This window comes from Jaculus jaculus, chromosome 4, assembly GCF_020740685.1.
Source record: "Jaculus jaculus isolate mJacJac1 chromosome 4, mJacJac1.mat.Y.cur, whole genome shotgun sequence".
NCBI classification, from domain to species: domain Eukaryota; kingdom Metazoa; phylum Chordata; class Mammalia; order Rodentia; family Dipodidae; genus Jaculus; species Jaculus jaculus.
Window position 1 is genome coordinate 30,542,780 of NC_059105.1, and position 15,744 is coordinate 30,558,523.

General features: G+C 35.9%; 1 protein-coding gene across 19 annotated transcripts in view; it reads right to left on the reverse strand.

Moving 5' to 3' along the window:
• Map2 (microtubule associated protein 2) overlaps positions 1–15,744 on the reverse strand; it is a 285,977-nt gene that overhangs the window by 12,891 nt on the left and 257,342 nt on the right. For all 19 annotated transcript variants that reach the window (XM_045147517.1, XM_045147533.1, XM_045147531.1 and 16 more), the window contains 2 exons: positions 13,234–13,381; positions 8,517–8,857 (listed from right to left, as the gene is read on the reverse strand). In XM_045147517.1, the coding sequence (XP_045003452.1) occupies positions 8,517–8,857; positions 13,234–13,381 (489 nt within the window). The remainder of the gene's footprint in view (positions 1–8,516; positions 8,858–13,233; positions 13,382–15,744) is intronic.

Here is a 15,744-nt window from a genome sequence, read left to right on the forward strand (position 1 = left end):
AATGAGGCAAACAGAGTTCTCAGCAACTCTGAATTTGGAGTTTTATGCTATTTTTTCTCTTCTCTTTACAGTTGCCATTCTGGACTACAGTTCAGACTTTATAGGTCTTATTTACACTTTAGTTTCAACCTCATGTTTTCTTTGTTACCTCTCACTGCCCTCCAAATTGAGTCACTTCAAGACTCAGCCCAATTAATAATACCATGGGAAGCTGTCACGTAAAGGAATTCAGTCACCTGAATTTAACCAAAACACAGGTAATTCGCTTATATCAATAGTTGGATTTTTATTCACATAAAGGTTATATAATAAGTATGAATAATTTTATAAAAATAGGTTAACACAATTGAAAATTTAAGATAAAATTTAAAGTTCTTACTAATGCTTTCTGCTCTTCCATCATACTAGAGAAGAATGTTGCTTTAATTTGTGGTTAGTCTTCATGGGAATAGTAAGATTTTATTGTGATGGCTTAATTGCAATGACTTGCTTATATATTTTCTCTACATGTGTTTAATTGTTCCTTTAGAAAACTTATAGTTCCCTTCCTAAAGTAGGGTTACTCTAGGACAGAAAAAAATAAAACCAAAAAAATACAATATATAATCAAGAACACATATCTACAACTAGTTAGCTAAAAATATGAAACCCCTAAGATGAAAGAAAATATACTTCTAAAGTACAATCTTTAGCAAAACAGTATGAGCTACCCCACTTGTGCAATGGGTTATTTACTTATTTACTTATTTTGACACTCTCTGGTGTTGCTGTCTTCCTCCAAAGAACCACATGTCTATCAGGGCTAGGAATCTGGGTGTTTGAAGGGTGAGCTCTAGTCTCATCTCTGAGGCTCTAAAGAGGTGGATTTTAGCTGCAACACTGCCACTTTCTTTCTCTGAGTGAGGCTGTATCAGAAGGAATGCTTTTCTGAAAAGGAAGTGGACAATGACGAACTTTCTCTCAGCCTTTGATCATTTATTGTTTTCATGACAGCTTAAATGGAGATATTCTTTTGCTTTAAATTACAAAATATTTTCTCTTTCAAATAGACTTTCTCTTCCACCATGTACAATTTAATGGAAACTTTTCAGTTAGTTTCTCTAAAACTCTGGTGGTTCACTGGCTAAAACTAGAGAAGTATATCAGATATTTCTGAGGATCAAAAGTCATCAGCTAAGAAAATGTTTTTCAAAGATTTGTCTGTTGACAAATCTGTATTGTGGTTAAAATGCTTTTGGATATAAAGTCCATTCAGAACTTAATTGACTTTGCCTTCGGAACTATAACTTCCTCAAAATTAGTTCCATAAATGTGAACAATAAATGTAATTAAATGTGCATCTAAATAGTCTCATGCATTCTCTTAGTTTTAGACTTATATTTTATAAACATGTGTGTTTGTTAACAACACCAAGGAGATCTTCATAGTGGTAAAGACACCATATTATATCACAGTTCTGGAAGAGACTTATTTCACTATAGTTTATGAGATGTCTTCAGAAACAATTCCATTAATTTACTGGCATGTAAAATTGGAAGTAAACTAGTCATGTCATGTAAAAGGCGTAACATAAATCTGAGTACAATGACTAAAGCTTTATATGTAAACACAAAAGGCATAACAGTATATATGTCATTAATTGTGTCCCCTGTGTTCTCTTCCATTCTTCCATTTTTAGTCAGACTCTTCTACCTCAGACACAGTGTATTTCTGTTTAACTCTAGCTTTCATATTGGTACAAACACAACATAGGGCACATTAGAATGTCAGTATGAGTTTCTGAAAATTTATAACCCAAGAGCACTATTGTACTCAAAGCAGAGCCCGAAATGAGGGCTTCAAGCAAACTCCATGATGATTAATGAAACAATGTTGCACATGGAAACATTTATTTCATTGCCTCTGATTATACAAAAGCCAAGAGCTGGCATAGATGCACATAGTTGTGATCCTACAGTAAGGAGGAGAGGCAGGGGGGTCACAAGTTTGGGGCCAGCCTTATTTGCATTTGAGATCATCCCCTTACATCCCTATGAAAAAAGAAAGTGTTGTTCTAAGGATTCAATTCTTAAATCCTGGTTCAATGTTCTTCTAGTCAAAATTTCATGTGGTCTAACGTAAGAATAATAACTTCAATGGAAACCAGCAAATACCCACATTCTTCAAGAAGAGAGATCCCTCTATGTTTGTGACATACACATTCACTCACTCTCATTTAGCACCTACTGAGTGTGGGACCCTGAGCACATTATGTACCTCAACTCTGACTTCTTAGAGGTCAGAATCTAGAAGATGAGGAAAATAACGAGCTGTACAATGGACCATTTAATAACAAATGTGAGAAGAATTAGCTGTAGCACAGAGAATACATAAGATGAACTGATTCAAGAAGCCTTCTTAATTGCTATTAAGTGATATCAACAGGAGATAAAATGGGCTGCAGTCTGTGTTAGGGTGGCACAGAGTGTACTGAAGGAAGTGCACAGAAGAAGTACACTGAAGGAAGTAGGCAGCTTTAAAAGCTATCAAGGGTACCAGATCATAAACATTTAAAAACGTCCCATACATAGACTCTGGCGAAGGGGAGAAAAGAGATGAAGATGACTCTTAGATTTAGCTGTGGCAATGCTAAACATAACAATGTAATGTGAACATTCTACTCTCAAAATCTATGTGAGCTCACCTATGCTGATGTTATTGCTGCTCTGTAAGGTGCTTAGAATTCAGACCTGACATACTCTTTGCAGTTACCCACATGGATTATACCTCCACTTCCATGGAGTAGCTATCCAAATAGCCCCTTCTCAGCCTGTTTCCAGCCACTCTGACAGAAATGCAACTTCCCTTCAACTTATTCTAAATGCTCTGCCTTATCTTTACTTTTCTCCTACCCACAATATGTTTTAATATATGTTTCTTAAGAATGTAACTTCAGGCTGGAGAGATGGCTTAGCAGTTAAGTGTGTGCCTGTGAAGCCTAAGGACCCTGGTTCGAGGCTCAATTCCCCAGGACCCATGTTAGCCAGATGCACAAGGGGGCACACACTTCTGGAGTTCGTTTGCAGTGGCAGGAAGCCCTGGTAAGCCCATTCTCAATCTCACTCTCTCTATCTGCCTCTTTCCCTCTCTGTCACTCTCAAATAAATAAATAAAAATGAACAAAAAAAAATTAAAAAAAAAAAGAATGCAACTTGTATGGAGGCAGGGATTTCAAGAATTGTTTGTTCATTGTACTAATCTCAATACTTAGAACATGATATACACTGGTAGCCCCATAAAGGCTTGTTGGGTACATTAATGTAAAACTTGGAGTTTCATGGATTAGTTCAAGAAACAGAGAACTATACATATTATTTTTAATATACTGAGGATGACAAAAGAAAAATTTACATTATTATCTTGATATCTGTGGAAATTAAAAATTAGCTATTCTGGGCTGGCAGGATGGCTTAGCAGTTAAGGCATTTGCCTGCAAAGCCAAAGGACCCAGGTTCAGTTCCCCAGGATCCATGCAAGCCAGATGCACAAGGTGGTGCATGCATCTGGAGTTTGTTTGCAGTGGCTGGAGGCCCTGGCATGCCATTCTCTCTCTCTCCATTTTTCTTTCTGGCAAATAAATAAATAACATTAAAATATTAAATAAAATCCTGTTATAGGGCTGGAGAGATGGCTTAGTGTTTAAGCTATTTGCCTGCAAAACCCAAGGACCAGTTTCAATTCTCTAGTTCCTACATAAGCCAGATGCACAAGTTGGCACATGCATCTGGAATTCGTTTGCAGTGGCTAGGGGCCCTGACATACCTATTCTCCCTCTTTCTCTCTCTTTTTGCCTCTCTCTCAAAATAAAAGATATTTTTTCAAAATTCCTGTTACAATTACTTTAAAAATAAGTTGCTTATAGAGGAAAACAAAAATATGATAAAATGCAATGTAACTTTCCAAATTTGATGTACTATCCTGATATGAGGAATTAATATGTTTTTGCAATTCTGGGGATTGAACTGGGTTGTCAGATAAACTAGGTAAGTGTTTTATAACTGAACTACATACTTAGCCCTATGACAGATATTTTAAATGATATATTAATATCATACATTATTTTCATGAAATAATTTCATAATAATACATAAAAGTATTATACTTTAAAATATAATTACCATTTTATGCAGCAGAAATTAAAGTAAATGACATTGACTAAAATATATAAGAACACATACTCTGCAGATAAATGACTTATAATTCATTAAATGGAAATTTCAGCCTCTAATTTTATAACTTTGCAATTACAAGATGGCATTACAATTTCTATATGCTATATGTAAGTAATATGAAGACTTATACTTTGTACTTTGTTTTTTATTAGAGAGAGACAGAGAGAATTGGCAAGCCAGGACCTCCACCTCTGCAATCAAATGCCAAATGCTTGCACCACATAGGGGACATATGTTGTCTTGCGCTTGCTTCACCTTTGTGCATCTGGCTAACATGGGATCTGGAGAGTAGAACATGGGTCCTTAGGCTCCCAGACAAATGCCTTAACCACTAAGATATCTCTCCAGCCCTGTTCTTTTTTTTTTTTTTTTTTTGACAGTGTCCTACTATGCAGTTCATGTTTAGTTCACAACCCTCCTTCCTCATCTTCCCTTCTGCTGAGATTATACTGTGTACACCACCAAACCATAGAATATATGTTTTTTGTACTGATATTATAAAGCCAGTAGGGAAGAAATTGCTCAAAACACATAGTAATATTCCTTTTAAATCAAATACACTCTAAAATACTTTTTTCATATAAAGGATATCTGGCAATATCCATCAAGTTGTCTAAATTATCTTAAGATATGTGTCAAAGGACATTTACTTTCAATCCCTTGTTCAAGCAACTGTGTCCTTTCAAAGCTAACATTAATTTAATAAGTTTGATTGGATAGAGATTGAAGGACATACTACCTAAAGTTTCAAATAAATAAATTTAATAAACTTATTTTATCTATGCCTTGAGCTAAATGAATGTAGCTATATCTAGTGAATTCATGATTGCATATGTTCTTTTCAGTAGAATGAATCTATGTCAGAGCTGTGAAGATTAAATTTATTGATTTCTGTAAATCTCATCATATCTTTAAGTAGCTCATTGATTCCATTAGGCATCAGTTTGCTTCACTGAACTGAGTTAAGTCTCTTCGCCAATAGAAACTGAAATTTAACAAAATCCATAAGGGTTATAAGCAGAAAAACTGCACAATGAAAGCAACACATGTTCCAACTAGGGCAAGTAATAAAGTTTCCAACTTGGGAAGTGACTAAGTTCCCATATATGACTATTACAAAGTCTGGTTTCTGTATAAAGTATTACTCTGCTCTCTTCAGTAGTTCTGGATTGGCTGGTATCCTTTCAAAACTCTAAAATAATCAATCTATAACTAAGAACAAAATGCCAAAGGCTTCTGTTTCAGCTTAGTGTGTATTTATAGATGTTCAGTCCAATAATAAATGTCTTTAACACCCTGATAATTTCTATGAAGCCCACACATAAGATGTTCTATGTAGGAGGACTTATAAAAACCTAGTCAAATTTTCTGGCCAAACATCCACAGTGAAAGAACCTTTCCTGACACCCTGAATTTGAGAAGATCTTACAATTTCAGGAGGGTTTTAAGTTTTAAAACGCTGAGACATATTTTTCCTACAATGATAGTTGCAACGGGTATTAATTTTGCCCTGTAATTTAAATGCATTCATATTACCCATAACAAAATAGGGGTAAATATCTACCATCTTTCATACCAACTTTATGAATTACCAACTACAGTGGAGATCAATTAAAAGTAGACCTAGAAAGCTGGGTGTGGTGGTGCATGCCTTTAATTCCAGTGCTCAGGAGGCAGAGGTAGGAGGAACACCGTGAGTTCGAGGCTACCCTGAGACTACATAGTGAATTCCAGGAGAGCCTGAGTTAGCGTGAAACCTGACCTTGAAAAACAAAACAAAACAAAAAAAGTAGACCTAGAAATACATGTATATATGATAAAAAAGAAATAAACATTTTCATATTTTTGTGTTAATTTCATCTTAGATATTTCTTCAAAAGTTAGGCCAGAACTACAATAAAGAGATTAGGTCACCTTAACACAATCATATTATAAAATTACTATGTCAAATTATATCAATATTTTTTATTTTCAATCTTCTTCCTTTACAGTTTCAATGAAATGTCTTAGAATTAGTTTACTTTTCTTTGTGGTTCAAAGAACAAATAGATTCTTTTTAATATTAATATTATTTAGAACATAAACAAGATCTCATATTTTGTTCAGGAATAAGGCATGGGAACGTTTATAAAAGAGAATTGGCATGCTTATAATTCCAGTACTTGGGGGGTTAAAGTGAGAGTGTCATGAGTTAAAGGACAGAATGGGCTATGTCACAAGACCCTGTCTCAAAAATTATTTAATTGACTGGGCATGGTGGCACACACCTTGAATCCTAGCACTTGGGAGGCAGAGATAGGAGGATTGTCATGAGTTTGAGGCCATCCTGAGACCATATGGTGAGACCCTACCTCAAACCCCCCCCAAAAAAAAAGAAAAGAAAAAAAAGTTAACTAATTGATTTTAAGAGAAAACTTTTTGTTGAATAAACTGATTTCACCCAAGTTACCCTTCTAAATTACATATATACACACACACACACACACACACACACACACACACACACATACATACACACATACATACATACGTATATATGTGTGTAAGTATGTATATAATACATTTGCTCATTTACACAAGATCCAAAAGATTTCTTTTTCTTAGAAGTTTAAAACTTACTAGCATAAGACTGATACAATAGTTTTAAAGTTCCAGGCTTAAATTTGAATTTTTTAAAGTAAAACCTATCTTATGGCTTATATTTTACAGTATATTTATATAACATGTAACTGGTCATATGATCATAGACTTATAGTTGTTCTGAAATGGACATATTCATTTCTCTCCTCCTGTTCCATTGGTTGATTTCTTAACTCCTTGGCCTTATTGTACAGAATTGTAAAGTGACAGAAAGGAAGTTAACTGTACAAGAAGGAACACCAAGGTCTTGTTTTTCTTAAGGTTCAGAAAGAATTGATTATAGCTTATAGGACAAAGGCTTTTGGTACTGATGGTGAATAGGGAGTATGAGGGGCCCATGCTTCAGCGAGATCTTTCTCTGAAACTTTTCTGAACACACAACTTCCTTGGAATAAAGGAGGCATGCCAGAAATCAGGGGCAGAAAATCTGAGAGAAGAAAAAGATTAGAAGGAAAAACCCACTGAGATTAAAAAGAAAAAGCTTTCTTGGGATGTTGGAAGCACATTACAGACTTGTTGAATAAAAAAAAAAAAAAAAAAAAAAAAAAAAAAAAAAAAACCTCTTTTGAAGTTGGATGGTCAGTATTATAAGGAAAATACTGTAAGAGAAATATTAAATAATATTTGAGCTATTTCCTTCCAGGCATAAGAGTCCATGCAAGGTTCAGACCAAAACAGAATTTATGCCCACCTGCTTGGGAAAGGGCCTGAACAGAGCTGTATTTGGGAGTTAGCTGAGATTTCCCAATGCCTTTATGCAACACAATTAGTCTTTAAAAACAGAAGTCTTTGTGTGTATTTGTGTATGTGTGAACTCATGTCACAGTGCTCAAGTAGAGGTCAGAGGACAACCTCAGGCATTTCCACCTTGTTTGAGGCAGAGGATCTTGTTTGCCACTGTGTGTGTCAGCCTACATGGCCCACAGCCTTCTGGGGATCCTCCTGCCTCCTCCTCCCATCTTGCTGAGATTACAGACACACATTGCGGAGTCCAACTTTATGTGGGTTCTGGGAATCTATACTTAGGTTGTTATGTTTGCACAAGCTCTTGTACCCACTGAGGTATCTTCTCAGTCTAATAGAGTTAGTCTTCAACAGAAATTCCATGGCTACAGTTTTACCCATAATAATAATATAGAGCTCTCTGTTTATTGCCAATGCAGAAGGTCATCTTTTGCAACACTTAGGGATCAAAACCAGAGAAAAGTAACTTCACGAACCATGCTAGAATAAACATGAGAAATAGTACTTCCTTGGAAGGAGATCACATTAACATCACTGAGAGATAGTCAAATGAGCTCATGTTCTGAAACTAAAAGATAAAAAAATCAAATCCATTCAAGAAGTATTGATACCATACTATATAAAGTTAGTTAATTAAAATTTTCAAAGGTAGAGGTACATTCAGCAATCAACTAAAAGATTCTTGCTTGAGCCCACTGCAATCCATCAATGACCCAAGGAAAAAGAGCTATTGTCTGATGTTTACTGCCTTTTCTAAGCTCAATTCCTCAGGTGGTGCCCAGACTCAGCACTGAATGGTCACCAGCAACTCTGGGTAAAACTTCCATGTCACTGGCATGCTAAGAACGGACAGCTTACAATCTGAGGATGGCACTTAATAACTTAATAATGACAGAAAACATAGGTTTACTGGGTTCTTACCTGCCCCCCTTTAGGCTGGTATTTGATATTGTCTGTTGATCCAATTTTGGACTTGACATTCTTCAGGTCTGGCAGTGGCTGGTTAATAAGCCTGAGCTGCTTGGGAGTTGCAGGAGATTTTGGAGGAGTGCGAATGATCGCAACTTTCTTCTCGCTGGGCACCAAGATGGCTGATTTCGGGGTTCCTGGGGTGTGAGGGGTCCTGGGATAGCTGGGGGTCCCCGGAGTGCCTGGGGTACGTGAAGAGTAACTTGGGGGAGTTCCAGGAGTGATGGCGGTGGAGCCAGGAGTGGTGGGGGTTGAGGTGCCGCTTTTTCCTGCTCTGCGAATAGGCTCTGATCCTATATTCACAAGCAGAAAAAAGTAAAATGCCAAACTCCAACATTAGAAGGTTCTCCTTGAGGCACCTGTCTTCCCATATCTGATTAGAATTCATCATGTTAAATTCTACAGCAGTGATAACCATTCATGAACAAACAAAGCAATGTACAGAGAGGCGAGAGGCTCCTTTCTTTAAGGCCATTCCCTGGTGATGTTCTTTAGAACATGTGTTTCTATTAATACAAGGATAAAACTTGATTTTCCTGAGTTATTCTCCACAGTCCTCTTTATGAATACATCAGAACTATTTTCTATTTGCATGAGTTTTTGTGTGGATATGTTCATGCGTGTGCAGGTGCACATATGTGTGTGCATGTGAGTGTGTATGAGTGTTTATGTGTGTGTGTGTGTAGCCCAGAGGACAACCTTGGTTGTCAGCTTCAGGAACACTATACATCTTTTGGACACAATGTCTCTCACTAGCCTGGAGCTCTCCTAGTAGGCTAGACTGGCTGGCCAGTGAGCCCCAGGGCTCCACCTGTGTCTGTCTCCTGAGCACTGGGATTATGTTTGCCACCATCCCCAGCTCTTTTACGGTTTGTGAAGATGGAACTCAGACTCTCATGAAATGTGTTGCAAGCACTTTACCATCTGAGCTGTTTCCATACTCCAGTTTGTATAATTATTACCTATAGCTGGAAACACAAACCACATTTAATGTGGCATATGTATAAGGGAAAATTCCTAAATGACATGTGGATTATTTGCTCCTCTGTATAAGTCCATTCATTCTGAGACCAAGGTATACGCGCAACACAGAAAAGTGCATTTAAATCCCATGGCTTTAGCCTGTGCAGAAGGGTTTTTATTGAATGAGGGTTTTCAGTGTTGGTTCCTGAGCTTACATATTAAGGAGCCCTGTTTATTGCCCTCATGTTTATTGAAAGCTGTCAGACATTGTTCTACTTTGTGACTTATTCCCTTTATAAACAAAGTTATCTAGTGTTTGAAACCAAAAGGAATCTAGATCTCTTTAGGGAAGTGGGATATTGTCACAATGTATTCACAGGGAACTGTGCACCTGACTGTTTTTTTCTCTCTGCTTTCCATGGGCTTGACAGTTCAGAGTCAAATCAGTAATCCTGCTCTTATGATTATGCATGATCTTCAGAGATGTATTTCATTGTCTCAAGTTAAGCTCTGTTCCATTTCATTATTTTACTCCACCTTTCCCTACCTTCTTACATTGTTTCTCTCATATTGTTTTTTGAATGCCATTTTAAATGATTAAAAAAAGAATGACAAATAAGAGCACAGCACGAAGATTTCAAAGTACTTTGGGGAGAACCAATTTGAAAAATAAACACAAATATGCATATGAGTTAGGGACCTCTGTATTCTTCTCAAGAAGTGGTTGACATTGGAGCTCATCTATTCTGGTATTAAATTATAAGCTAGGGGCTTCCAAGAACCACCATTTGTAATACAATTAAATCTTTATAGTTTATCTTATCATATTTTACTTATTGCATTTTATTATATAACTTGTATTTTATAAGACACGATTATTGTCTTTTAAATAGATTATTTTAAATATGTACACTATGTAAAAATCAATGTAGTTGCTGAATCTTTGTAAAGGATAACAATATGATTGAAGTGAAAAAAGTCTGCAAGGTCACTTAATGAAACTGGTCACATTGTAGGGTGTTCTTCCTAGATGGGACATTTGGTCTCTGCTAAATACTTGAGAAGTGAACTCAAGAGAAACTTTTAGATCATTGTGATCTACAGGCAGCATAAGTCTATCTATTGGCTTAGGTTTCATCTCCTGCAGCACTATGGAAAATTTTACTTTGTCCCAGAATGAAAACTTTCACATTACAAGAGACCACAAATGACTTTGTGGTCATTTAAGTTAAGGGTGCAACATAGATACTTCAACTAAAACTATGAAATTCCTTACAAGAAGACTAAAGTGATAAATTAACATATATTCTGTGCTTTTTTTCTTGCTTTCCACCAAAATGACATGTCAAGGTCAGGATGAGAGGACCACATGTAGGTGGCTCTCTTGCCCCTGGTTTGCTTATGGAATTTTGTATGTAGACCTAAGCTTTAACATTGTCCTTCTGAAAAAAAAAAAAAAAAAAAAAACCTCTTTGGAAACCTTATTTTATCTTTGAGTTTTTCCTCTGTGAATTCACCAGATACCTGAGCTATCTGGAGAAAGGGCTCTTGACTGCTTGATTTATTATTCTATCTAGTCTGACATTCATGGAGGCTAAACACAACAGATGCTCAACATATGTGTCTAATGGAATAAAATGGATTCAGAATTTGTCAAAGTAAACAAAGACCTTTTTTTGATGTATGGAGTTGAAGCCATCCAGATTTACATAAGGTTTTATTAAACCACAGAATATACATAACATAATATCGAATGACTTTTGTACTTGTATAAAATGATTTTAAGCTTCATGAAAGGGGAGAATTTTGTGTTATATCTGGAGAATGAGGATAAATCACAATTAAGGCCTTCATACTGTTGCTCAAATATATGAATATTTTATTCATATATTCATCTAATGGTAAATTTATATGCTTTTTAATTGTATTGAAGTTGAATGTGTAAATCTTAAGATACTAACATAATTTAAGAAATATTTACAAGGTATTTTATTAAACTGTGGTTTCATTTATCTTATCAACTCATCAGTGACAATACCTTTCCCTTCTGGCTTAATGACACTTATGGATAGCATTCTTTCCTTCAAATATTTTTAAAAGCTGTATAATATGTCAGAAGATACTTGGGTGTAGTTAAGGCAATGGTTGGCAAGTGGAAAAAGGCAAACTGCTTGCCATTCTAATTGCCTTAATGTCTTCTAGTTATGGCTACGTGAAAATAAAATAAAACTGATGTTGTCAGATATCAGGGTACCAGTTAATGCTTATTACCAAATGTCAGATAAACCTATAAAACCAAAATAGCAGTGGCTTAGGGAATTCTTAAAAAACAATTTATATACAGGTACCTCTTAAAATAGAGAACACTGTGGCCTAAAGTGGATTTATGAAGAAAGTGCATTTTTTTCCATAGGAACTCATATAGACATGGTCTATATGATCTTTTGGGGAGCACCCAGGTTCTCTTGTCTTGTTTCATCATCCTTGGGGTTACAGTTTTTGCTTAATTCCAACCCCAGATGTTTGGAGTTAACACTTCTTCCCTGGAGATTATTAACTCTTAAATTTCCTTTATGCTAGTGCATTTGAGTAATTTATTTTTACTATGGTAAGAAAAAGGGTTTTGATGATTTCAAAGTGTTCCTACCACAGACTTGAAAGGGAACTGATATTTCATATAATTAAATGGTGTTAGGCACACTTTCTGTAGTTACAATAAAAGTGCCACTGTACGTGAAAACACTAAGCATCACTCAAGTAATCACATCTGAAGTAGGTCAATTATTATAGTTTGAACAAGTAGTTGTTGATATGAGATCAACTACAATATGGTTTTTCTCCAAATCAATGTAAAGAAGACATCAAGAGAAAAGGTTGAATGGTAAGCATATTCAACCACACCTATGCAGCACACAAGTTATACTTTCTGTAAGGCCAGCTTTTTATCTTTGAATTGAGGTTAACACCAACAAACAATCAGCACTGTTAACCCGATGAAGAGAAACATGCACTGGAAGAGATTTATATCTGTGTTCCAAAAATAGTACCTATCTTTGTTGAGCAGAAAGATCAGGAAATAATTGGATACATGCTGTACTAGATACTCTTAGCAGCAGTGTAACCTGCAGGGTGTAATGACTAGAACATTACACAGATTGCTGTAACTGCCAATCAGTCCATTGCTGGCCGTCCATCAAAGGGACCTGAAGCTACAACACAGAACATGCCATGTGCACAAGCTCATCTGAGTCAAATTCTCAATATGTTTAGCAGGATCTTTGGTTTGTTTTTGACTTTCCACTTAGATTTTAAGACCTGGAATTCCAATTGAGACTTAAGCTGATGAAGAAATATATGTAGCAACCTAAATGGTGATTTTCCTTTATTAATTACCTCTTAAGAGTTTCTTGTTTATTTGATGTAATTTTGAAACAAGAGAGAAAATACACTCTGCGAAATTGAGTTTGTCTCAGTCTTAGTTGATAGATATTGAGGCAATTTCTTCCCATTTCTGCCGTCGCTTGTTTCGGCTGACAGTTATTTTGGAACTATCTACATTTTGCACTTTCTGATTCTTAGGACAAAGATAACCTATTTTTAATACATGTTTTATTTGAACGTTGGAAACTATAAACATGAAAGTTCTTTTCTTTTTAAGCAGTTTAAAAATATGATTGAAAAGCAAGCCAAACCAGAATAAACCTACTGGTGGTCCGCCGCACTGAAGAGGAGATGGAACTGTTAAGAGAGAAAGAATTTTCATCTCTGTCTCCTGACACACCCCGGCGAGGAGGGAGAATTGATGAAGGTCTTGGAAGAGAAGAGCGTTTTTCCGGGCTCTTGGTTACTCCATCCTGATTTGGAAAAAACAAAGGCATTGGGTTCCTGTGAAACTTTAATTACATGAAGTGATTATACTGCTCTGTTTATTTTTCCTCTCGTGCTAATAGATAAACTTGTTTTACTCTGCACAGCCAAATCTAATACATTAATAAGAGTTTCTATTTCATAATTTCAAGTTTCTATTTGCTCAGTTGTTCTATCAAATACATTGTTTCAGAGTGTGTTCTGAAAATGAATTGTAAAGTTCAACTTCTGAACAAGAACATGGATGAAATAAATTTATTAAATTCATCTTCAGAAAATTGCTACTTTTACTAAAATTCCATTATCATGATAATTTAAAATTGTTTTTAATTTCTTTTTTGGTTTTTTTCAAGGTAGGGTCTCACCCTAGCTCAGGTTGACCTGGAATTCACTATGTAGTCTCTGGGTGGCCTCAAACTCATGGCGATCCTCCTATTTCTGCCTCTTGACTGCTGGGATTAAAGGCATGCGCCACCATACTTGGCTATCATGATAATTTGTTAACCAGAGAGGATTGACAGAAGTGTACTGAAGTCACAATATTCTTAACATAGCACAATCATATAGTGTGTATCCATGCAACAGGAAACCTAAGCGTATCACATCAGTTTATGATTATATTTTATCACAAAATATCATCTATGTTTTAAAGCTGAGGAAACATTTCATGAGTTATATAATTTTTCAAGATCACAGGGTTTAGAGGTGGTAGGGAAGGTAGTAAACCTTGGTGTGTCCAATGGTGGGTATATAGCGCATTGCTCTTTAAATATATGACAGTATCCATTACATATATCATACATGCCATGGAATGTTCTTTGTTGGTTAGTATTTGATACTTTATAGTAATCAAATAAACAACAAATTTATAATGGGTAGGACCTAGGAAGAGACATATTATATATACATGATTTTCTGGGAAGATGTTCACCAAGATGGTCAATTGTATTTGTTTTTAAAAGAATTTACTGTTTACTAAGTATTTTAGAATGTCACATCTTTGATACTTTTCCTTAATTCTGCCATGTAACCTTCTTCCCATTTCTTCTCCTTTCTGCTTCTTGCACTGTCCTGCTTCCTTGCCTTGCTCCCTGATTCTGAGTATAGCAAATAGTGTGTGGAGCCTACTGAGATGGGCTGTGCTAAAACCCTGACAGAACATGTAGCCCTTTGAGTCATGCTAGGGCAGGCTGAGCTATACCTTGGGCAGTTTGTGCTACCCTATAAAGAAAGGCTCTTTCACAAAGTAGAATTCAAGCCATGAAAAAAAAAAACAAAAAAAACCCGAAAAGTACAACATAAATATATGACAGGAGAAGTTTAAAATTTACTTTTCATAAAATCCATGATAAAATGGTTATTATTAATGCTAGATGAAAATGCAAGAACAAGGGATTTAAGTGAATATGTCTTTTCAGCTAAAACTAAGTCTACAATAATCATTTAAAAAATATCAGTTGTCAAACGGACATGTGACATGAAAGCAGAAAGGAAGCTACTGGGGGAGGAGGACAGAAAGGGGAGAAAAGAGAAAGAAAACAAAGGAATTAAAAACAACAACAAAAATCCTTGTATAAAAATGCCACAGTAAAGCCTAATTCTTGGTATGCGAATAAAAGTTTCAAAATTAAGTAAGTCAGATGTACATGGACATAAAAACAATGAAATGGTTTCACTTCTGTGTTCATCTTATCTAGAATGTGCATTTCTTATTTACTCTTTGACTTTCAAATATTGATTTATGCTATTGATGACTTATGCTCAGTACAGTGTAGACACACCATGAGTAAGTGCTAAATAAATGGTGAGTTGGTGAATGGACAGATGGCTGGATGGAAGAAAGGGAGAAAGAATAATACTACATAAACATGGAAGAATTGGATTTGTGAACTCTGAGACCAAAGCATTGCACATGGCTAGATAATGGAATCTATTTTTATTTATTATTTGAGAGAGAGAAAGAGGCAAAGAGGGCGAGGGAGAGAAAATGGGTGTACTAGGGCATAAACTCATTGCAAATCATCTCTAGATGCATGCACCACCTTGGCATCTGGCTGGTGTGATGTGCTTAGCTTTCCGGTTGCATGGATACATACTATATGGTTGTGCCATGTTAGGAATATTGTGACTTCAGTGCACTTCTGTCAATCCTCTCTTGTTAACCAATTATCATGATAGCCAGGTGTGGTAGCGCACACCTTAAATCCCAGTACCCAGGACGCAGAAATAGAAGGATCATCATGAGTTCGAGGAACAACAGGAACCTGGGTCTTCTGGCTTTGCAGACAAGCACCATAACCACTAAGAATTCTCTCCGGCCCAGAATCTGTATTTTTTCCATTTATTTATT